General features: G+C 42.7%; 1 protein-coding gene and 1 long non-coding RNA gene across 9 annotated transcripts in view; one reads left to right on the top strand and one right to left on the bottom strand.

Annotated features, from left to right (window-relative positions):
- The first annotated feature begins 1,527 nt into the window (after nt 1-1,527).
- Nucleotides 1,528-24,978, top strand: LOC308471511. 4 transcript variants are annotated; one of them, XR_013982984.1, is made up of 3 exons: nt 1,528-1,642; nt 3,434-3,559; nt 24,306-24,978. It is a non-coding gene; the product is annotated as an uncharacterized lncRNA (long non-coding RNA). The 4 variants fall into 4 exon arrangements; XR_013982985.1 differs by lacking the exon at nt 24,306-24,978 and adding an exon at nt 17,736-17,872; XR_013982987.1 differs by lacking the exon at nt 24,306-24,978 and adding an exon at nt 17,682-17,818.
- FGD5 (FYVE, RhoGEF and PH domain containing 5) overlaps nt 1,950-25,247 on the bottom strand; it is a 134,483-nt gene continuing 111,185 nt past the window's right edge. For 2 of the 5 annotated variants that reach the window (XM_080995516.1, XM_080995515.1), the window contains exons 13-21: nt 17,808-17,891; nt 16,039-16,118; nt 10,124-10,223; nt 7,720-7,857; nt 7,018-7,120; nt 6,223-6,353; nt 4,115-4,243; nt 3,598-3,746; nt 1,950-2,286 (exon numbers count right to left, since the gene is read on the bottom strand). In XM_080995516.1, the coding sequence (XP_080851642.1) occupies nt 2,250-2,286; nt 3,598-3,746; nt 4,115-4,243; nt 6,223-6,353; nt 7,018-7,120; nt 7,720-7,857; nt 10,124-10,223; nt 16,039-16,118; nt 17,808-17,891 (951 nt within the window). In that variant the 3' untranslated portion in view covers nt 1,950-2,249. Of the gene's footprint in view, nt 2,287-3,597; nt 3,747-4,114; nt 4,244-6,196; nt 6,354-7,017; nt 7,121-7,719; nt 7,858-10,123; nt 10,224-16,038; nt 16,119-17,807; nt 17,892-25,247 lie in introns of all 5 variants that reach the window. The other 3 variants (XR_013982981.1, XM_080995517.1, XM_080995518.1) reach the window with 3 other exon arrangements.

Genomic DNA, 25,247 nt, shown 5'->3' with positions numbered 1-25,247 from the left:
TTGAAAGAGCAATCCAGTTTTAGTATGCTCTGCCACTGGAGTTCTAAAATGCTTCTCTAGGCTTTTCTAAAAGCAGTGTGGAGATGTTTATTTGTGTTACTGGCCCCATTACCTGACTTTATGACATCACATCAGCCTCTTCTGTGGGTCCTGCTACCATCACCTACTGATGCACTCTGATTGAAAGAATGGACCAAAGCCCAGATTTGCAAGTTAGCATTGAGGGAGACGTATCTCATCCCGATAACCAGCTGCTACATTGTGTGAAAGCCACTTACATTTTCATTTACTTAATTTCTTGTTATGTTTATACCCCTCACAACAACCCTGTGAGGTAGGTGAGGCTGAGAAAGATGGTGAGCATCATGCCTGAGTGGGATTTTGAATCCTGGTCCTAGTGCAATATGCTAACCATTATACCACATTGGCTATTTAAATACTTCCCATCAGAGCCTGATTCAAGAAGAAGAAGAGTTTGGATTTGATATCCCTCCTTTCACCCCCCTTCAGGAGTCTCAAAGCGGCTAACATTCTCCTTTCCCTTCCTCCCCCACAACAAACACTCTGTGAGGTGAGTGGGGCTGAGAGACTTCAAAGAAGTGTGACTAGCCCAAGGTAGCTTGCAAGCCCATGGAGCAGTATGAGTACGTGCACCCACTGGAGATACACTGTGAGGTGTAATGGCTGCTACACATCTTCGTAATCCTTTGCTAGACAAGGAAGCATTAGTGGCAATGGCCACAGTATGCTTACATTTGCTCCGTTGGCAGAATACAGTGGAATACCAGCCACCATTCTTGAAGTGAGTGGCACAATTATAGAGTGTAATTGCATATATTTCCTTGGATGAAGCAATAGCCCCACTAAGGCATTCAGATGCACATGGTTGCCATCATATGTACAGTGGTTGGCCCTGCTCTTGTGCTTGCTGCTTTCCCCCACCCTACACATTGCAGGAAAGGTCTTAAGCAGGGAGCCTGCTTTAGGCTTGTAGGTTCCTAGATGTTTTACGTGATCAGGGTTCTAACTTGGCCAAGGAGCCTATGCACATACAGCAGGTTTGTGCCTTAAGACCTTCATGCGTCGAAGATGGGGATGTAAGAGATTGCCACTCTGACTCATATGTTTAAAGTACTCCTGCACCACTGTAATAGTCATGGCTTCCCCCAAAGAAACCCGGCAACTAAGGGCAAAGGGTTGTTACAAGACCCTTCACTAAGCCACAGTTCGCAATGCCCAAACTACACTTCCCAGGATCCTTGAAGTCACAGCCATCAAAGTGGTGCAAGAGTGCTTTCATTGTATGGTGTGGGTACAGCCTGGGTGCCTGAATAGAGTTGGTGTAAACACTGAATGGAATATTTCTCCCAGCTTTCCTTATCTTGCCACCAATACAGTTAAATGTTTTTCTGCCTTTGGAGTTAAGTGCTGCTGACACTAGATTTGGATTATGAATCTTATTACTATATTACTACTAAAAATCCAATGCCCTCAACGATTAAAACAGTATAATAATTCTAGATACAATCAGTTTCAGGCAACCTTATGTGAAGGTTTGCAATGAATTAACATCCTCTGGAGTGGAGATGGATGTATTCTTCAGTAGAATCGGGTTGGGACTTTCAGAGGACTGATGAAACAGGTAAGAAAGAAGACTTACCACCATCTATGTAAATGCCAAGTTGAATTAACCTTTTTGTTCCTTACCATTGAAATGGTTTACCATTGTGTGGTTTACGCACATTTTCTTTGGCAGGAATTCCAATAAGCATGACACAGTTTCACCCAGGCACTGTAAATGTCAGTCCAGAGTTCTTTAGATAAGAAGCTGTAATCTGAATAAAATTTAGGACACCATACTTCAGCTTCATGGCTGAAACAGAAACAAGTTGATGATACTCTCTAAGTAAATAGGACTGAACCAGTTGCTATGAGTGACTAAGCGTATCTTTTTGAAATAATGCATACATTTATTCTAAATCTTGAAAATATGCAACTGTATTATATGGGAGCAGAGTACAGCGAAGGATGAACTTGAACTTGCAGAGATAGAAAAAAGGACCATAAATATTCCTTGTTTTAAAGGCTTCCACCTGTAAGGGAATAAGCTTGAGGAAGGAACAAAATAGTCTTATACAAGTTCTCTCCTGTGTGTTTAGCCACATGGGGATATATACAGTTTCTTCCAACAGAAGGGTGCTGTTGCAAATATAAATGTGTTCATTCAAAGTCCACTTGGTTGATAACTGCTATAATACAGATGCTTCCTCCATGGCTTCAATCCATCTAAGAAAAAAAGAGAGTAGAATCATAATCATCTTATTGTATGTCTCTGTTCAAAAGCTCAGGCAAGAATTAACACGCATATGCAGAATGATGCATAGCCTAGACTTGATTTTTGGGGTTACGGGAACAATGTTCAGTTTGCAACACTGGCTTTTCATCACCTGTACTATAGCTAGGATGCCAGATACCTTCCCCACTTCCCTATTTGCATGGAAGATGGTTGCTATAATGTATGGACAGCTGTAGAAACAAATAGGTTTCAGATTTGCAATCTTATACACACCTTGAACTCAGTGGTCCTTACTTCCAAGTAGATATGTGTAGGATTGTGCCGTAAACCTCCTGCTTGTATGTTCCATTGCTCCATTATTATTATTAAAAAAACCATAATACGCCACACAGGTGAAATTTGGAAAATACTAGAATGAGTTGCCTGATGCATTTTCCACCATAGGATCACTTATTCACACTATCCCTTATTTGTATAAACATTCACTTGTGTTTGCATAAGTGCATAGCTTCCATATCAACCTATGGTTGGCTACAATTACAGGTAAATGTAAGCTGGAGAAAGCACCATTGGACTTGCCTGCTAACAAACATGCATAGGTCTGCACTGTAAATTACAAGCATTAATGGTTTGGTGGGAAACAAACCTATCCTAACATAATATCATGTATTCCCACGTATGTTCAAGCACAGCAATTACAGGAGCATTCTAAGACCAATACATAACACTCATTGGCCCCAAGTAACATGGTATGCTTGGACTGAGCAACTCCCAATTACAGTGGTACCTCGGGTTAAGTACTTAATTCGTTCCGGAGGTCCGTTCTTAACCTGACACTGTTCTTAACCTGAAGCACCACTTTAGCTAATGGGGCCTCCTGCTGCTGCCGCATTGCCGGAGCCCAATTTCTGTTCTCATCCTGAAGCAAAGTTCTTAACCTGAAGCATTATTTCTGGGTTAGCGGAGTCTGTAACCTGAAGCATATGTAACCTGAGGTACCACTGTATTACACCAGAAATTCATTTGCCTTCACAGAGCTTCCCTATCTGCATCAATCCAAACCATCTCAGACCCTTTGCCATGGCCAAGCCAATTCTGTTGCTGGGTTAATGCTTGCTGGACTGTTTGTGTTAACAGATTGCACTATGTAAAGCTGATGCAAAAGCAGTTGTGCGTATTTAGCAGCATTCAAAGAGCTTCAAAAAGGGAGTGAGAGCACATTAGAAGAGCTAGAAGCATTGCAAACCGTGTTTCCCCCCACAGGTTAGTATGTTATCGTGGGCAGATCAAACACTCAGTACCTCTGTGCTGAATTGTTATCCTCTGCTCGGAAGCTATAAAACAGAGTTTGCTTGTGGTAAAGATGGAAAACTGCATTCACATTTCCGCCTTCCTTTTCTGGGGCAATTGTGAAACCCAGCAAAGGCAAACTCTCTGTGGCGACTTTATCCTGAAATCAGTGCAGAAGGGGAGATGGGCTTTAGAGGGAGGGAGCGCTACATACAGAGATCTGAGCTCTGAGAAAGAGAGTAGGCCCGTTTCTCATTGTACAAGTGAGTATGCCCTGGGGCCTCAGCAAAATATAAACAAAGCTGGGTTCCAGATAACCATCTTCGGAAATCTCCCACTTGACGATCGTAGCGAAGTTCAGTGGCACATTTTAACGATCCTGAAGTGTCCTACAGGTTTAAAATAACCATTTTATGCCGGTGGGGGATAAGAGTTATCAGTGCCAGATACACTTTCCAGTTCTGTGCATGTAATGTGCAGTACACGATAGATAGCCTAAGAATGTTCTCAAATGACAGCAGACCTTACCTCACTCGCTGTGTAGGTGTAGAGCACTTTCCCTTTAATGACAAACCACAGCTTTTTCCAGTGCCTTTTCCCCTTCTTACATCTGCTGAGATAGCCACTGATAGAAGAGCCCTCTCCTGAAGCTGCCACCTGGAAATGGGCAAGAACCAAACCATTCATGACAACAAATGCCTGGGAAAGGAACAGATTAATTTGAAGGACCAAGAATGTGCCCCTCCCCTCTGATTTAAATAGCTTTCCATTCAGATATGTACATACCTCTGAAACAAGCATCCATGTCAGTAGCAAGAATATTAAAAGCATACCGCTTTGCAACCAAATGGACCCTTTGCACAACCTAGGTGTGTGTTCCCAAATCTTTGGCCATGCTGCCCATTTATACTACTAGATTATGTCTACCTGGACAAGGGACAGTAGTTCTGAATAATGATGCACATGATGGGGTTTTGGTGTCCAGAACATTGTAGAAAGCACAGACCAATATTTACTTGGCAAAACAGCATTTTTCAGTGAGATGGAAAGTAAGGTTGATGCTGCTAGATTAGGACAGTTCTAACTACTAATAATCTGAAACACAAAATGCTGTGGAGTACAAAACCATTCTTGTGGATTATCCTAGTGATATTCACAGTGGCATCTCTTGAATCCTAGTGTCTGTTAGTCCCTATTTCTGGCAGGAACCCCCACATTAAGCAAAACAGCATATGACATTTATAATGCTTCACCTTGGATATTTTTCAAAGTGCATAGCGAGGCTGTAGTTCACATGTATTTTGCCACTGTACTGCAGTCCTTTGTTGAGGGGAGTTTGTTAACTGAAGAGACGCAAAGGGGTGCTTTGGTCTTTATTAGCATTGCAGGGATGAGCATTCACAAGCCTTAACCTAGTGCACTTCCATCACCCCTCTCTTCTGTTGCAGCCACAATGAGGTCAGAACCACCTGATTCCCATTTTTAAACCACAGCTCACTGTGGTTCGCTTAAACCCTGGTAAGTGAACCAGCAAGGGTGATAAAGCCACAGTTTGAACTAACCACAGTTCCCATGAGTTTGAATATAATGGAGCTGTGGTTAGTTTAAAACTAGAAGCAGATGCTTCTGATCTCACAACTGCACCAGATGAGGAGGTGGGGCAAGCTCATTCACGAACAGTAAACCATAGTTTAATGCTGTATCTGAAAATGGACTACTTACAGTTTATTTTTATTTAATTGATGTTTACGCATTGAAATGTGTTTTCAATTCCTTAAAGCTCCACTGCTGTGCTTATTTTATTTTAAAAGGCTTCCAACTGAATTAAAGGTAAATATGTCCATATATCTGAATTTTATTTGCTTTTATTGCAATCGGATAAGTTTAGCAGTGTGAATCTAGAAGTTAGTAAGGCCAACACATATTTATTTGTTACATTTATATCTCCCATTTCACAAAAATAAGAAATGCCCAAGGCAGCCAATGACACTAAAGTCCACTGCAGAGTCCATATATTCTTTTGACTGTGAGAAACTAACAGTGGGAAACTGTTTCAAGTGAGAAACGCTTGATCTGGGCTAGCTGGTCTTGCTTCTGCTTCACCCTCTGGGATTGTTGGGTGTAACTACTAATAAAATGCAGTATTGTTTTGATACCAGCTTTGGTTTCAAAATGGACAGAGTTTTGTCCCTAGAAGATTGTGGCAAGGTAACTTGGGACAATACTAAGTTGCAGCCTGTGGCATTTCAATCTGTTCATGCTGCCCTCATTTTTATACATCTCAGTTGTGATCAATTTGACAAGGAAGCGTGTTGACAAGGAAGTGAATAAAATATGGTTCCATATTGGGTGTTCGTGCGTGTGTGTATGTATGTAAAGTCTGTTTAAAAATGCTTTTAATTGTTTTTTTCAGATGGAAACATGAGAATTCCCCCCCCCACACACACATTTTATATGTTTCCATTCTAGAATATCCCTTGGTACAACAGCATATCCCAGTAGAAGCTCACAGTGACACAAGTGATGTGCAGAGCAGGCTAATTCTGCAATGGAGAAAATCACATATACTGATCATAGAACATGAGCATTCCTGTCTTTTAGTTTCCTTGCCTTTTTGCAGGCATCCTTGATCCTACCTCCAAAAGAGCTGAAGGGATTTTCTTTTGTCTTTTGAAGGATGAGTAGTGGATATTGTGGAAGACAGAAGAGAAGGCACTGCCTGAAAACCTGGATGAACTTGTAGGGAAGCTCACACTTAGTGGCCGCTCTGCAATAGTAGATACAGGAAGACGGGGAAATAATTATTTGCTGTGCGGGCCGACCCTGTTCTGTATTCAAGTAACAGATCCAGTCTCAAAGCACTTCATTATTATTTCTTGCAACTGTTTCCCACCCTTTCTCCAGAGTGATTAGGACAGCATGCACAGATTTCCTTACTTCATCTTCCCAATGGCCCTGTTAGGTAGGCTAGATTGCAAGACTGAATATAGCTGAGCTTAGGCTTTTCGGTTCAAGTCAAACACTCATCCTACACCACCAAATTGGATCTCTAAACTCTACACACGAAAGCCCATTGGTCTGACTAGGATGTGGCAACAATGCATAAAAACACCCCTCAGTAATTAAGGGCATTTCACACAAGTCAAAACTTCTAGGATATTCTTCTCTGGGAACAAATGTGATCTTTGTGTACTGACTGACCCTACATCAAGCACAGTATAATGTTCTCCCTCCAGGAGTGGCAGGGTATAGCTAATTGCTCCAAAGAGAACTGGTGCAGTAACCAGCTCATGCCTGCTGCCTGAATCAATCTTGCTGGATGGCTGGTGAACACAAAATTAGTTCTCTGTCATGGGTGTCTCTGTCAAAAAGTGCTGCTCTCCAAGAAGCCTTTTGCTTTTGGCATGTGAGGAGGGACAGAGAGGACTCACCTCTCCTCCTCAGTTCAGTGTAGCAGCCATCACAGACTTTTGCAAGCCGATCTTTGAGGTACTTCAGAGGATACTTGTTTCTTGAGCAATTTCGGCATATAATCTACAAGAACAGAAGATGTGGTATGTATGCATTCTGCAGACCAGTGAGACATGAGTAGAAAACATCCAAAAGAGACTTAAAAGCTAATCCAGTCCAGGACCATCCAGTCTCATCACTGCATATTCATTCAACATTCAATGCAATTTGCCCTGAAGCAGAAACCAGGTACATTAAGCAGAGGACAGGATAGAGAGCTTGAGATGACTCATGTAATGAAACAAGTCTCTTTAATTCTATTTCCTGGATATAACCACATTGTTTGTCATCTTCCACTTATGTGTGGCCGTCATTCTTTATAGTAAAGCTACATCCTGCCCATCATCTTCTGAAATGAGTAACAGCAGCATCAGCACCATGTCAGGGATCAGCCTCCACAGGCCTTCTGAAAGCACTGTAAAACTGATCTGTGCTTGACTACAGTCCCAGCTGTGTTCATGAAGCACAGGGCAATGCTGTTATGAAATCCTATGTGTCGAAACGGCATCTCCACTTTTGTCATAAGCTGCTAGAAAGTCCTACTTGGTGCAATGAAGATATTTTGAGCAGAGTGCTCTTAGTTGCTAAGATATGTGAAAACAGCCAGATTTAACACGAATTACCTTCCCACATGCATGGCAATGATGACGTCTCAGCGTGAGCTTGAAGTCACAACCGCAGTTCATGCACATCATTACGTGAGACACGGGTACCAGGGTTGGAGGTCTCTCACCCAAGGACATTCCCAGCCTTTCCCGAAGCTGGAAATATAATGCAAAAATGCACTGGCTTTATTCTTAGCTCTGCCACGTAGTACAGGCTATGCTTCACCTGAACTACTCACTGGCGGGTATGTGCATTGGGATTCAGTGCTAGCCCCAGTCTTTTCACCGTTCAGCATGAAAAGTGCAACCCACAAAAACCTGATCTGGTGGGTCCTGCTACCTGATCTCTCTTGCAATGGCAGTAGAGGGGGTAGGCAGTGCCTCCAAGGCAGTGCTTTGCATGTGCATTATGTGCAGACTTCTAAAGAGTGGTTGCATTTGGGACGATGCCATCTCAAAGAACGGCAGTAGATGCAGACAGTGATGCAATAGATACAGACAGTGATGCCTTGGAGACATTCCCCCCCCCCAACATTCTGAGGATCAGTCAAGAGGGTGCCATTCCTCCAGTAAATGGAACATGCATGCGCAACACCATCTTTGAGTCACTTCCTCTTTTCTAGCACCATTGTAACAAAAGATCAAAGTCTGCTACCCTAGCATATTCCCAAAGCTTCCAAATGAAGCATGAAATGGCTGCATGTAGGGAGCTGGCTCTGGATTCACCCTAAAAATCCAGACGGAGTCTAGAACTCACAGCAGGCGACTACCACAGGATTTAATTGAATGGAAAAGAACATTTTATTGCTCAGTCCCAGACAAGTCTACTTTTATGATCGCCTAAAAGAAAATAATGCATATGTTGTAAAGCTACACTTAGGCCAGATACACACTATTGTTTATCATGAATGAATGCATATCCATTTTGCTATATGTGCAAATAAAGAGGTGAATGCAGCACACAGTTGTGCCTACATGCACAAAACTTACATCTAGGTAGGAAATTGTATGTGAAGCAGGCTTAAACTGTCACTTTACGATGTCTTAGGACATCTAACAAATTGTATATAGATTTAATTTCATTAACAACCCCAAATCTAGTGTTCAGTCTGGATTTTTACTGAATGCATTGGTTCTTATTCCAAATCTTTATCTGTTCTCAAAAAAACGGAAGGGGATTTTTTTTTTAAAGAAAAAATGTTCCCAAGGTGCTAGTTTGCTTTCAGTTTGTACAATAGTGTGCATACAGGTAGATTCATCTGGAAAGGGGGATACTTACCGTATGTGGGAAGAAATATAGAATTGCACTGGAAATTTTTTTACTTATGTCCTTGCAAAACATTTTTCAAGCCAACTTTTATTTATAAGTTACAGTACAGAGAATCTTGTATAGTTCTTTTGTTCTCTATTTCTTGTTTTATGTGATTTTTGGTTTAATATTATCGCAGTGCTGTTACCCTTGCATGTTATAAATATTTAAATTAAAACAAAACATATTTAAGCACAGAGAACCAGGGTTGAAAATAATCAAAAGGCCATCCAGTGCAGCCTCAGCAGGACCACCCACCCACCAATTCAAACATCAGTCTGTGAATCCTGGAGTATCACATAATAGTGCTTTGCAAAAATAAAACACCAACTAATGCTAGCCTCATTACAGCAAGATACCTGGAGTCTCCTCTGTATCTCATTGCACAACAATAAAACTGGAAAGAATTTTAAAATTCCAGGAGCAACCGCATGATGGATGAATATTAAACACACATGCTTTGGTGACCTTTGCTGTCTAGCCTTGGCAGGGCAATTTACATGAAAATAATCCAAATGCCTGGCCATAGGGGACTCTTCCTTGTTGTCGTTGGCATCCCTCTGTCTCCATAAATAATGGAGTACACCTGCAGGGGTGAAGTAAAACCGCTGCATTAGCAGCACCAAAGTGACCTCCCTGGGGCAGGAGCCTGGGCAGTGTGTATGGAGGTCCTGGGCTGCCCAGACGACAAGACCCCCTCCCCTTTTGGCCTCACTGATGTGCTCCAAAGGAAGGCAGAGCAATAAGTTTGACACCAGCTTGGCTGCAGGAGTTGACAGAAGGAGGCGTACAAGGCACCATCCAGCCATTTTAGGGACTGCACTCCGAATTTGTGTAGGGTTTATGCTCCCAAAGATAACCTGCAAGGTTGAGCATCAAAGTTTTCCTTGTCCTAGGCGGGCTACCTTCCCAGGTTGACAAGCCCCATCTGCCTCTCACTTCTCTCTACAGTACATGCAGAAAACTTCCTTCTTGACCATTGGACCCACTATTGGTCTTGTCCACTCAATCTGCTGGAGCCTTTCTTCACATGCAAGGGAAGCCCCTAGCTCATGGAGGGTCTTCTTAAACCTACTCAAATAGGTCAGACAAGCCACTGGAACATGCTCTTACTTCAACACTGTTGTGAAAGGCAGCTGTAGTGTGAACTCTGTAGTCATCCGGGATACATCTACTGATGCAGCTGTACCACTCGTCCCTTTCAGAGCATGAGCTGTGGAGAGAAATGCAAGCAACTTGGTCAGAGTTGGGCATCCTGTTTCTTAACGGCAGGATTTTGTCCTTAAGATTCCTTTCCTCTTGCTCTTCTTCTGGCTGTCCACGGAGGTCATGCAAAGCCCTCCCATTCATAGCAGTCTGTCCATGCGCCCTTCAGGAGAGGAAATCTGCATTGATCTGAGGTGCTTCGAAATGAGTCTTAATTTGTAATGCGTTATGTAGATGTCACAAACGAGTCAATTAAATTGCAAAAACAACAAACGAGTCGTAGAAGACACATTTTTGTTTTACAAAAATACTTGCTGGATTTCCCTTGGGAAAAATACATTTTTGATGCCAACGACATTTCAAGGCTGCAAAAAATGACAACCCCAAAACTTGCATGCAAGAGCAGTAAGCCCATACTTCTGCAGACATTAGAGGTCGCTGTTGCACTATGAAAAGCTTTCAGAGAGTAATTCTTAGGGAGTTAAAACTATTCCACCTGCTTTGCCAGGACTTCAATAGGAATTGGCCCTCTGCAACTGGCATATGGGTATCTTTATGTTTACCCCCATAGGGCAAATAGCAGCTGCAGGCAGGTAGGGTGTGAAGAAATAGATTTAGAGCACAAAAAATATGTGCAAGTAAGGGCTTGTCCGCGCTTCTGCTTGTCTCATGCCTAGAAAGCACAGGTCTGAGCAGTTTTGGACCCAAGTGGCTTTGCCTTTGTCCTGCTGCTTTCCCCCAGAAAACCTGCTCTTTGGCGCTAAATTGGAACAAATGACAAACTGCGGAAACTTGATTGCTGTTGGTTCCAATTCAGTGCTAAACAAGGGGTTTTGCTGGATGAACCCTAAGGACCCCTCACCTCCATTGCCGGGGATCAGAACTGAATCCCCTTCCCAGCAAAACTGCATTTGCTTTTTCCCAAAAACATGGGAGATCTAATTACGAATTTCCTGCCCTCTCATCTAGTTGTGAGAAAATGGCTCAGTGGTCACAAAACCCTGCTGCATTGGAAGTTTTGTCTTGCTGGTGCTCTAAACCTCCCTCTGTCTTGAAGTTGAGAGAGAGCAAGTGCCTGAAGCAGAAATTACAGCTTGTAGGCTGAGCAGCCTTAAGAAAGTTAAGAGTGGGCGAGGGTTAAAGGAGAGCCAAGATATCAAGCTGAAGAGCATCTGTAAAGGGTTGATCCCCTGATCCCTCCTGCGCTGCATTCCAGCTTCTTTCTAGTCTCATGTGAAATGCCATTTGAAGAGTTCTGCATTTCAGTCGGTTAGAAGCCCTAGATTTTATAAAGTATTGCTGGGTTGCACGATACTAACGTTGCAGGTTGGTTGGTGTAACCATTGGCAGGGAATGAGACCAATGGTTATTACAAGAAGCTAAATTAAGTTCCCCTTTGCAAAAAGACATTAGTTCCAAATTTAGACTGAGGGAATTTTGTATCAAAAGCATGCAGGATGCTGGTGACTTTGCTCCTCAGTGAGTGTGCAGTTCTGAGCTCTCTGAACTTTACAAAGAATTGACACTTGAGATATATGTATTTTAGGACCCACCCTGGTCTTGTGACTGTAATCCGTTTTACACTGGTTTTCATGCTGTGTTTTAAATTGCTGTAACCAACCCTGGAAATTTGTGGAGGGCATGGACAAAAAATAGAAATTAACAGCAGCAGCAGCAACATCTTAATGTGACCTGCTCTTTAGTTTCTGTATAAAATCACCACTAGCATCAGTGCTGGGCCGGCAGCATTGCCCCTGTTATCTCTCCAGCCTGTGCTCTTGTGTGCGGTATCAGGCAAAGACATCTGAGACTAGTTTATCTTTTGTGAAAGAAAACCAGAAGCTGATCAATGGTGCTTGACTGAGGCTGAATCCCCACACCCCCATGAGCACTTAACTGTGAAAAACATCAGCTGCTATAAAACTCAATTACCCTGCTGGTGAGAAGAAGGCCCAGGACAGAGGCATAATGAGATGAGATACCTTGCGTCACCTTGCGTCTGTGCCTCCCAGCTTTATTTACTCTCCGCGTGCTTCCCTCACCCAAGTCCTTACTTGCGAGATGGCTTCCATCTATTAAAGACCTCTGATGTTCACATTGCCAATCTTAGAGTTGAAAGGGGTCTAAGGGTCATCTAGTCCAACCCCCCTACAATGCAGGAATCTCAGCTAAAACATCCAAGACAGATGGCCATCCAAGGAAGGAGAGTCCACCACCTCTCATGGAAGTCTATTCCACTGCCGAACAGCTCTTACCGTCAGAAAGCTTTTTCCGATTGTAACTTATTTCCAGCAGGATTTTTGTGCCTTTATTAACAAACAAAAATTTAATGGGTAGATTTCCCTCTGCCCCAGTACTGCTTCTGAATGCTAGGGAGAGCTTCATGCAGCTGATGAAGGCACAAGACCCCTCCCAACCCACCTGAAATGCTAAATGAAGTCTAGCTGAAATCTCTGGATATATACATGCATTTTGGAAATAATGGGAGGAATTCAATGTAGCACTAAGGAGATGCTCTGTCAGGCAAGCAATGCTTGTCTGATGGAATGATCCCCCCCCCCCACATGCTGTACTGGGGTTTCTCTCTATCTCCTCAGCCAATTAGGGGGGCACAGGAGATGGGTAGGGACAGGAAAGCCCTGCTGCACTAGCAAAAGCCCTTGCACTAACAGAAGCCTGGCCCACAATCACTGTGTTCATTTACGACAGGGAGTAAATGAAAGAGGATTTGAAAAGAAATGCAGGTGAAAGCAGCGATGTGGATGGATCTTTAGCTATCACTATTGCATATTGTTGCTCCATGATCACTGCAGATGGTGACAGCAGCCACAAAATTAAAAGACGCCTGCTTCTTGGGAGAAGAGCAATGACAAACCTAGACAGCATCTTAAAAAGCAGAGACATCACCTTGCTAACAAAGGTCCATATAGTAAAAGCTATGGTTTTCCCAGTAGTGATGTATGGAAGTGAGAGCTGGACCATAAAGAAGGCTGATCGCCAAAGAATTGATGCTTTTGAATTATGGTGCTGGAGGAGACTCTTGAGAGTCCCATGGACTGCAAGAAGATCAAACCTATCCATTCTGAAGGAAATCAGCCCTGAGTGCTCTCTGGAAGGACAGATCCTGAAGCTGAGACTCCAATACTTTGGCCACCTCATGAGAAGAGAAGACTCCCTGGAAAAGACCCTGATGTTGGGAAAGACGGAGGGCACAAGGAGAAGGGGATGACAGAGGACAAGATGGTTGGACAGTGTTCTCGAAGCTACTATCAGTTGACCAACAGTTGACCAAACTGCAGGAGGCAGTGGAAAACAGGAATGCCTGGCGTGCTCTGATCCATGGGGTCACGAAGAGTCGGACACGACTAAACAACAACAAATTGCATATTGTTAGCCAGGAGTGTCAATTGGATAAGATGTCTGTGTCTGTCTGTAAAAAACATTTACTTGCTGCAAGATGAACGACTTCCAACTGCTGTCATACTTCTCACTTATTATTATTATTATTATTATTATTATTATTATTATTTATTAAATTCATATGCCACCCTTCAAAGGATGGTTTTGATGCATGTGCGCCAGATATGCTCAGCACGAAATATGGGGCATCCCTCAGATATATGCATAGACAAACCGCAGCATAGAATCACCTGCCACGAAGTTCAAAGCATCTTTGAGAAAGAGGGAAGAATGAACCCACAAAGCAACAGCGTGCACTACAGCAAAGTTAGCCAGAACATCTGATCAGGGATTATATGCCAACAAAAGCCTGATCTTCCACAGACACTTTCCATCTGCTTTCTGCTCCATTAAACTGCTTCTGGACTGATATATTGCTTAAGTGAGGAGAGAACATTTGGCTGCTGCATTGTTAATTGGCACTGATCTTTTCTGTGTAAGTAGCTTGCTGGGGATGAAGAAGGGCACACAGCTCTGGATGCACAAGCCAAAACTACCAGAAGTGCCACCCAAGGTATTTTCTGATCTGTAAGCTGCCTTGAGTCCCATCAGGAAAATAGGCAGGGTAAAAATAAATGTATTGTTATCATCATCATCATCATCATCATCATCATCATATTGTTGTGGCTTCCTGAGCCCTCATTGTGAAAGCTGGTTTGTTTTTAACTGTGCATATCAAGTGATGAGCAAACTGCAATAGTTGTTTTTTTTTTAGCAGAACCCTGTTTCACCAAGTGCAAAAGAGATACACTTAGAATTCAGTAATGCTCAGCCCAGGAATTTGTTTTTTGAGGACCAGAACGGAACTAAGCTTACAGTCCTTTCACACACAAAAATCGCTCCTGGTTACCTCTTCATCCCTACCCCCAAATTCAACAGTATAATTACAGAGGGGGAGCCATACTGCTGTGGTCTTGTTCAACAGTTTGGGAGCCAGAAATCCTTGCCTATTCACTTCAGATTACCCAGATTCAAATTAACAGTTGATCTTGAGTTACATTTTGCCAATTCCTGGTTTAAGAACAGTGGAAACGTGGACCCTGATTGCTACTGCACTGTGGCAGGCAGCAAGAAACATCAGTGCAGCACGGGAACTAGCCATGAGGAAGACCCTACAAATCTCAATGCTAAGCAGGGTTTCACAGCAGCCTAAAGATAATTTTGCTGAATAGCCTCCTACAAGACTATCTAAAGTCCCATTGTTACATGGGCACTGCCTGGTTGGGCTTGTGTGTCTGACAGACAGATAAAGCACAAAGAATCTCATTTGCAGTCTGCATAAGAACTAACTCCAGCCAGCTACACAACAAAGATGAGAGAGATCTCAAGGCCAGATATACCACTAGCTCTGCCTACAGATTCCGCCCCCCCCCCCATGGTCTTGATCTGTGCCTATGGCAGACTTCAGGGGTCATCTGATTTCTTAAAAGTTGCTTCTAATGGGTCCCTGCGACCCAACGCGTTGATACAATTCTAATATTTTGTCTATTTCCTTCTCACAGTGCTTAATTGCAACTCATGCATCTTATTCATTCCTATTTCATGAGAATGAACTGCTCAAAGGTAGGGGGGGAAATCACTTTGACTAATGTGTGGTTCTAAACATGTGCTCTTCTGATTCCTACCTGAACGGCTGCTCTTTGCCAACCGAGGTAAAGGGAGCTAGTGGACAGGGTATAAAGGCAAAACCCTATGAATGTAGTTTTTTCTAAGACCTAAACTTTTCTTCACTGAGCCCAGATGCAGTAATAGCAGCAAGGTTCCATTTGTGCTGCCGGCAATCCTGTGATCTCAATGCACTTTTTGGTTTGAATAGTTGTTAATTCATTAGGAAGGTTCCTTGTAAACAGAGACCTCCATTACATTGTCAGTTTTTTTCAAAAAAATAATCTTTCCTCTTTCATTTAAGCGCTATAAAATGCCCTAAAACCCACCAGGCAGAATTAGGTAATTATGACTTTTTATTAGCCCACCAGTTACCTCAGGGACATGACAAGTGAAGTTATAAGAAGCGAAAGAGGCAAAGCGTGACAGCAGGGAAGTTACGAAAGATCAAGAGACAGACCACGAGTCTATTAGAAATAGATTTTCTGCTCTCCGCTCTCTGTCTAAGATCTTCTGAAGTGCTGAGCTAAAGCCTTCGGCTCATTATAAGTGCTGAGACAGTTATGTCTTCTGAGCTATACGTTCAAAATGAATGCCTTCTTTATAGTTGAACACTTGCCCATTATCCACTAGGACCCCATGGATATGAATGGAGTTTAAATATAGTGAGATGCCAGCTAAGTCTTGGGATGCAGTTGGACTCGTCTAGGGAGTCAATTTTTTTCCAGAAAAACGAATAGTGCTATGATATTGCCTACCTTGCCGATAGAGTTAAGCAATTTTCAGCGTATTCAATCTTCAGGACATTTTGTGCCTTTTCTGTCACTGGACGGCTAACCTAAAAACAAATGACATTTGTCTGTAGGTAGGAAGGAAATCTGTTAAAAACCATCCATGCCCAGAGCACGCAGACACTTAAATCCCTTTTGTCATAGAGCTGGGGCAACGCGGTGGCCTCTGGTTCCCAAGAAGGTCTCAAAGTGCCCATCAACACAGACAGGCTTTCTGAGGTGTTCACATAATATAAAACTAAGTGATGGGTTTTCCAAGGAGGCATGCCAAGTGAAATATACTCAAGAGAACAGCCATAGGTTTCATGGAGTTTATTTCAGTGTGCTGGTAAAAACAGTCATTGGGTGTGTTGCTTGGCTGGCCCCTCCCAGACCCAGGCTATATATCCTTTATTCACACCCAAGGTCACACCTGATAGGCTACTTCAAACTTCCCTTCTGGAGCCAGATTGGACGGCTCCAACGGCCAATAAGATGCTACATTATAAAACCCTCCCTGCCTATTATTCAAGGATCCCAACTCCAGACATAACACCGAGTAAACACAGGAGGAAGGCTAGTGGAATGAGTGAAAGCGTTTGTACTCTGTTGGGAGCACTGCATCACCTCAGGCAGCTGCAGGGCCAGACCAAGACATTTTGGCACCTGAGGCAAACCTCAAAATGGCTTTGCGAGTGAAGGTCTACATCAGGAAAAAGGGGGGCGGGAATAAAGATCTACAAATGTGGGAGAAGACCAGCAGTGCTTCATATTCACCAAGAGGCCTCTGTAGAGGCAGAATTGGGGGGGGGGCTACTGGGGAGGCAGCAGATCGAGCCTCCAAAGAGCACACCAGCAGATCTTTATTCCCATGTTATGAATGGGAAACCGAAGCTGAGAAACAAGGGGTTGAACTTTATTTTAGTCACACTCATTGAAATCAGCAGACATCGCTAAGGCGTTTTAATTTAAATAGGTAGAGTAGAACTTAGTCGGCTACAATGCCAGGTCAAGACCACCTGGTCCACTGGATCCCACTCTCTGGAATTGAGATGGTGGAAAAGTGAATGTTCTTAAAGGATGAAAAAGAATAATAGACATCTGAAGGTTTGGATCCATTCAGCACGGCTTCGGACAGCAGCTTTCTAGGCAGTGTGGAGAAATTAAGCTAAACCAGTATCGCAGGACTTTCCCTGTTGTTTAAATTTAAAATGTTCTGAATACTTCACAAATCAGGCATATACTCTGTCCTCTCACCAATCTCTTAAAGAAAAAAAATTGGGGAGGCACAGGTGCAATGAATAATTTTCACATTCTTCAGAAACATATTAATTTAAATTGATCCAAAACTTCTTACACTGCCCTGTCCAACAGCACATTGCTTCATTACTTGTTGATGTGGAGAAGGGCTTCTTGTTAGTGCTCCAACATTAACCCCTAGCTAAAGCAACTCTCAGGAGTGGCAAAGAGAACCAAAGGGAATCCTGACTAGATAGTAAATCAATTTTGATTTACATTATTCAGGACCAGCCTCTTTGGAAACTGCCTCATTAGGACTTTATTAACATCCTTGCCCACTGCTGCTGAACCTGTTCTAAATTCCTGCGCTTTAAATACTTTTCTCATTTTAGCTCCTGTAGCAAACAAAGATAACCTGAAGATAAAACATCTCTCCTCCCTTCCAGCCAAAGAGAACTAAAAGGCTTCCAGCTGGATGAAAATGCAGTGCTAAAGAAAAGAGAGGGTGTTAACGTTACCCTCATGCCAGACACAGCCAAGGTGTTCTTCAGGCGATACTTGCCATCCTTCTGGGGATACGTATACAGCAGAACATCATTCATCTGTACAAAGAGAAAGACAAAATCAATTACTTGCAACATACCTCACAAGTCTCACTGGCATTCTAGGTCCACTACAAGGAGCAACTTGATGAACTATCTGGGGAACGGTCTGATTGCCAAGTTCCTGAAAGGACCAAATGGAAGTGTTTCAAATGTGGGTGGGAGGATTTGTCATGTGACGGAGTGGCTGAGTGGCGGCTTTACCACTCGCCTGCTTTGTAACCCGGCTCACATTAACCAAACACCTGCATAACTTCTACCAGTGGGTCAAATGATATGGGGCATTTTCAGATTATCTGTTTATAATGCAATGAGCAGACAGTTCTTCTGGAAATTTTGTTGTGGGAATAGCCTCACCCAGCAAGAGCACAAACCCTATTAACTATCAAAAGTTATATAGAAAAGTAGTAAGAAGTAAGAAAAGTAGTAATAGTAAGGAAATGTCTTGTGAATACTGGCTAAAGAACACTAAAAACAAGCCTGCTTAGATAGAATCATTCAGGACACAGTGGTACAGTTGGCTAACTTGTGGCATTCAGCACTTAGAAAGGTGTGTGCTGTTATATAAAATCTACAAATAGTAGTTCAGGAGTTCAGCTGAGTGTCACTGCTTACTGTGAAATAGCCGTGCTTTACTCACTTTTACAAGGTATCTGTGTAACATCATAATCACAACATACTCCTCTCATGTTTTCCATGTTCAGCTTCTGCTGCCCCTTTTGATTTTAACACACACACACACACACACACACACACACACACACAATGGAACAGTGGCACACTTTCCCCTGTGGTGCAAACATTCAGTAGCTTTCCTGGCTGGTTACAGCCTATTTCTCCCCCATCCCTGTTACAGATTCCCAAAATATTGCATATTTAATTATGCTGAGGAAATGTCTATTGTGTGAAACCATGGGGTCATACCTCACACTGGGATTTACCAAGTGTTAAGGGCCAAGCTAGACAAAATGGCGGAAGATTCAGAAGATCTCTCTTTTAAAGTATAATCTGCTACAGTGGGGAGAAAGCAAATCAGGGCCTTCCTCCCCCTGTACGTTTTCTCAGGCTATCATTATTCCCTGAATAGTATCTGTATGATTCCACTCCATGAATCTCCACAAAGTCAAAACTTCTTTAAAAAATAAGCAACAATCCACTACTATGCCACTACTGCCGGATTATTTAATCAGGCTGGCAGAACGTCTTAATAAAATATCTGTATAAAAAATGAGCCCCATTATTATATTGGGATAAGCTATGTAAGCAAGAACCCGAAGAGGCACATGGATAGACAAATACTGAAGACTGAAAAGCACAAGTCACAGAACTGATATTAAAAAGTAAGATTGAATTCATTATGAGGGAAATCAGATGTCGCAATGCATTTAAAGCTAAGAAAATATTTTAAGACTGGGGAAAATGGGTGATTTGTACGGTTGGAGCATAGTGAGGGAACCATTGAGTGCCACTAGCCCTATGGACAATATGAGAGGAAAGAAGCTCTCTTCACAAGGAAATGTAGTGTGTTTATCTGTGTTTCTGTATATTGCACCCACACAAGTGTAAAATCCAGGAGCAAACTCCAGCCACCATGATGGTGACATAGTGTTGACTTACACAGGGTCTTTGTTCTGTCTGAGTACTGTCAACTTTTAACAGCAGTTTGCCTTCTTAACCATAAAACATGCAGTCCTTTAACTGGAGGTATTAGGCATGCAACCTGGGACCTTACACCTGGCAAAACATACACCATAGCTCTGAACACTGGAAAATAGAACTGGAATGCTCGAATCCTGATCATTAGTTCCTTCCATGCTATACACTCACCCTGCTTCCTGCTCAATCAATCTTTATCTATCAGGTTTATTATGGCACAAGGAGAAATATATTCTTTTCTTATCCCTTTAAAGAGCCCATGTTTGCTTCTCAAACAGCCTCAACAGCAGACTTTCCATATGACAAGGTGACAAATGGCTTGTCAGGGAAGTTTTTGTATCATTTACTTATTGCTTCATAAATTACCCACCCTGCCAACATTAATCTAATCATCTTGGTGACCCCCACGTTGCTGTGATCTCATTATGTATCCCTGTTTAACAAGGGCTAAACATACCCACAGAGACAAATTCATTATAGCCCCTTGGAAATTGGGGATTGGTGAGGTTAGCAGAGGAAAAGCCTCAGCTATTAAGAAATGGTTCACTGAAATGAATTTGACTGTGGTTATTTATTTATTTCAAAAACAGATTAAATATGGGAACTAATGCCACAGGAAGAGTATCAAGAGAAATTAATTTTGTTACTAAGCCACAAAAATGCTCTTGGTTCATGCAGCTAGTAATTCAACCTCCCAAATGAGATGGTGCCGGTGCAAAAAATAAATAAGAGAATTCGGCTGCAGCATCCTTTGCATATTCAAAGTTTGCTTAATTACAGGGAAGGCCATACATACACTTTCTTTGCCTGTAATGCAGCCACATTGTTCAGGGTCATTCCAAGTCTCAGAAAAGACAGCTAATGAAGGGCACCCCGCCAACAAAAAAAATGAGTTCATGTGAGGCATTGTCAGGCTCTTCCCAGCATGCACTGCTACACCCCTTGGCTACAAATTCTGCTTATTTTATTTATGAGAAATATTTCCACGAAACCAAAGACACTGTATGGTTGGTGATGATTAAGGAAGCCACCCTAGCGCACTGTTGCTATGGCAGCCATGATTAGTATCCCTCAGTTTTATTAAACATTAATGGTGGTTGTGTTTTGTTAATTGCCCATTAGAGTTATTTCCCATCTGTTTTGTCTTTACATTCAAGGAAATGTTTCTGTAGTCTCTTCTAAGGCCTCACTGGCCATGACTTGCCACTATGAAATTCAAATTAATGCTCCTCAGCTTACCAGGAGGGGGATGGTAATGCTAAATATCCATGCAGGGTCTAAGTATCTGTATAAAAGAGCAGTATGAATGAGATTACGCTGGTGTAAGTACCTAACCGGCACTACGTACCAGCCATTTCCCCCCCCCCCCCATTGCTATTTCATTGCTACCATTATAGCAATATTTTAGCCAGTTCTTGACTGACTGAAAATGCTTCTAGGCATCCTTAATCTGCAGAGATACCAAGGCAGCATACAAATATATAGCAGGGGAAACCCAGATAATACCATTAAGGATTAGTGGCAATAGCCAGCTAAGTGATGCTCAGACTTAAGTAATTTTGTAAGTGCCTATCAAAGTGTTTTCCCTTTTCCCAGTTTATAAGACAAAGGAGAGGCAATGTTTTCCTAAATAATGCCTGGCATGATGGCATTGTAGGGACACAGGTGGCACTGTGGGTTAAACCACAGAGCCTAGGACTTGCCGATCAGAAGGTCGGCGGTTCGAATCCCTGTAACGGGGTGAGCTCCCGTTGCTCGGTCCCTGCTCCTGCCAACCTAGCAGTTTGAAAGCACGTCAAAGTGCAAGTAGATAAGTAGGTACCGCTCCAGCGGGAAGGTAAATGGCATTTCTGTGTACTGCTCTGGTTCGCCAGAAGCGGCTTAGTCGTGCTGGCCACATGACCCGGAAGCTGTCTGCGGACAAACGCCGGCTCCCTCAGCCAATAAAGCGAGATGAGCACCGCAACCCCAGAGTCGGTCACGACTGGACCTAATGGTCAGGGGTCCCTTTACCTTTACCTTACGATGGCATTGTATCTGAAGTAAATCAGTGAGCATGTACACATGGAAAAGGTTAACTTCAGAATGGGCTGCTGATAGCATTTCTGGGAAGAACCCTATACCTCATCTATGCTATTATATGTGGATAGGATCAATTAAAAAGTTATTTCCATGAGATAAAAGAAAACAAAACAAATTTACAGCGAGCTTTACTATCTGTCCAGTCAGATCTGCCCGGAAAACCAAGGCATGCATTTAGCCTTTTTGTATATACAGATGAAAAGATTGGAATCACTGCAAATACAGAAGATAGTCCGACAGGGAGTACGTATATTGGTGTGTAGGTGTCTGCATGTGTGAAGAAGTGTGCATGCACATGAAAGCTTATACCAGAACAAACTTAGTTGGTCTCTAAGGTGCTACTGGACAATTTTTTATTTTTTTAAATTTATTGTAAAAAAGAAGTTATTTAGGATAAAGATGACAATATATTCGTACAGTATCTTCTCATGACTATAAAACAGCATTCATAATTTTAGCTTGGACATCAGACTTCTGGAGCAGTCATCCTAGAGAAAGTGTGGGAAAGAACCTCAACAATTTTGAGATGTTCAAACGAGCTGCAGAAGAACTGTGGAAGAAGCGTGAATGATTATTTCCACGCTGTAATAAAAGCAGGGACTCATGCATTTCCTCTGATGCAAAGTCCAAAAAGAACAAGGAAACAGGAAACATAAATCACTTGTGCTTCCTCTGTCACTGCTTGCTTCTTTCATCTGTGACCAGTTGTATCTAGTTCTTCAGATGAGGCCCTCTTCAGTTTCATCTGCAAAATGAAGCCTTAAAGGACACTGCCTTCTTGGTGGTGATCTCCCAGCAGTGGAATGCCCCCCCCCCCATTAGACTGGCACAGACATTGTATTCTTCTTGGTTTTCAGTGCCAGGTTAGGACATTTTTTATGTGCCCAGGATTTTTAATCCTGCCTGCTTGTAGTGCTCTGTGATATGAATTATATGCATGAGCTTAGTTTGTGCCTCTCAACATTTGAAGTTGGGCTCCATTCTAAGGCTATGCTCTGTTTTCAGTGCTGGGTTTTGGGGGTGGATGCAAATGTACCTCTTCCTCTAGTGTGCAAGGATCTCTGCATATTCACAAATCAGCATACAACCCACAAGTAGCCACCACACACACACAAACTCATTAAGGGCTCGCTCCCATTCAATCTATCCAGGTACAGGTTTCTGAGAGATCAAGGTGCAGCCTGACTCATAATCTTGCACCCTGGAACTTGTGCCTCCTCCTCCAAATGTTCCAGCACATTCAGATTTGATCCCAACCCCACAACTTGAGAACGACTTTATTAACTGGTAAGGGGAATAATGAATGGGGGAAACCTATGCTACGCTGGGAGCCTGGATGTAGTTTTGCAGCCACAAAGTTGTGCAGTATTGTTGAATTTGGTGCATCCTGGCAGGATGTTTGTTTGCTCTGTTTCACTGGATGCCTGCCTGTTTCCTGAGTCCAATGTCTGTTTACAGAGATGCTGGATCCTCTTTTCAAAGATCACCAGGGTATGCTGCTGAATTGACACTCTCTACCCCTCCAAGCTTAAACACCTTTGGAATATTCTGTAAGCATTGAACTGTCAGCCAATTTACCTGTGGGGCATGGAATGAAACCTGCATATGGATCACCAAATTATTTCAAATATAATAAAAAACTGTCTGTTTGCTATGCAAAATGTGATTTCTAAAGGACCATCTTTCTGCCACCTGAAGATCCAGAAATGCCTTTTGGTCAGCAGCCCTTTATCATAGAATCATAGAGTCGGAAGAGACCACAAGGGCCATCGAGTACAACCCCCTGCCAAGCAGGAAACTTCCTTTATGTAAGGAAGTAAGTCCCACTGAACTCAATGTTACCTCCTTCCAAGCACACATTTACTCAGACTGTTTCAGTCCCACGCTAGAAAATATCACTGGGGAAGTTCTACTTTTATCGTAGCCGCACAATACATGGACGCACAATCTACATATGTTGGCTCCGTTTGCACAGCAGGCTTCCACTTGCACAAAGGAACTTCCCTGTCTTCTTCCTTGCCCCTGCATCCCCACGCAAAGCCTCAAAATCTGGTAGAAACATCACAATCTGATAGTATCTCCAGTCTTTACTACTCATGCAATGAAGCTTCCCCATCCTCTCCTCTGCAGCTGCCTCCCAACCTCAAACTCCAGATTGTGATATTCCTACCAGAACCACTGATGGCTTTCAGTTCAATTGATAGTGTTGAGAAATACATCACAGGTTTCTCAGGCTTTTATTTTCCTGGATTGTCCTAGAAATCTTTCCCTTTAAAACCCCCCACAAAAAACTACCAAGAATGGGACTGCATGGCCCAGATGTTTCACTTTTTAAAATTGGTTGATCCCTATTCTTCCTTTTCAATCTAAACTCCAGCAGTTTTGTCTTTCGTGATACTACACATGCATCACCATATCATTCATTTCTGGCAGGCAAGCATTAAAAAAAAAAGAGTCACTGGTATGTCTGTTAAATCCCACAAGAATGAGCTCGTGCAGTATCTCCATATGCCAAGGGATTATTATTATTCCCCCCCCCCTGCAGTGAGCAGCCAGTTTTAGCCCATTCAACACAACGTTTAACAGAAGCCTAAACTCATGTCTCATGGAGAAATTGCCACCCCATAGCCCTTTAATGGTAAATTTACTCTCATTTCAATGCACACTTTGTTTCAGCTATAACACTGCCTCCGTCTCTGCAACTTTTTATGATGAGGACAACTGTGAAAAGCAAAATTGAAGCCGAGGCTATGCTTACATCTCCCACTGCCTCTTCAGCATTGCAGCAAGAGCAAAGGAACACTACTGCAAGGAAGTATCCTGGTCCCTGGAAGATCTGCCTGCTAAAACTACAGCAGTGGCTAGCTGAAGCTCCTTAGTAACCAAAGGAAGGCACACTTCTCCCGCTCAGAGGCACCTCAGCCATGGATATTACTTTGCATGCTCCAGAGCTAAGCATACAGGAAAATAGGTTTTAGTGAAAATAAGGTGTCAGCCTGATCTTATATAGTATTGGAAGCAAGATGGACATGATGTTGAATGTGTGTGATTGCATTCTTCTACCTGTCTAGTTTTGTTTTGTTTTCCAAATAAGAGCCACAGCAGGACCAGGGACACCAGGGTCAGGACAGTAGCAGAGGTGGTACTGGACCTCTCCCCCAACAGTCCTGACAGAAATCCTTCTGCCCAGCAAATTTCTATTTGCTCCCAACAGAGGCACTTCCAACAGCATCAAAGGAAGCTAATATATACCTAAATACATTGAAATCAATGGGTTGAGGAGGCACACCTAACTAACGCTGCATAGGATATAGCTGTAAAAAAATTAATAAATCCTGCTACAAATTAAAATATTGTCATTCCTTGTGCCAAATAAACCCTGAGACCAAAAGGGTGGCTTCTACTGGCCCATTGTTCGGGTATAATGGTTATGAGACAATTAATATACAGAGTCATATACTATGCCTGTTTTTGCAGAAGTCTGCTAAGCACATTGGGAATTACTTCAAAGTGGGTGCATGGAATTGCAGCTTTGCAGTGCCATCCTAACCATGTTTACTCAGAAGCAAATCCCACTGCATTCATTGTAGCTGGCCTCCTAGCTGGGATGTTTAGAAC

Source organism: Podarcis pityusensis (assembly GCF_964106645.2).
Source record: "Podarcis pityusensis genome assembly, chromosome: 2".
NCBI classification, from domain to species: domain Eukaryota; kingdom Metazoa; phylum Chordata; class Lepidosauria; order Squamata; family Lacertidae; genus Podarcis; species Podarcis pityusensis.
This window is presented reverse-complemented; position numbering and strand designations above follow the sequence as displayed.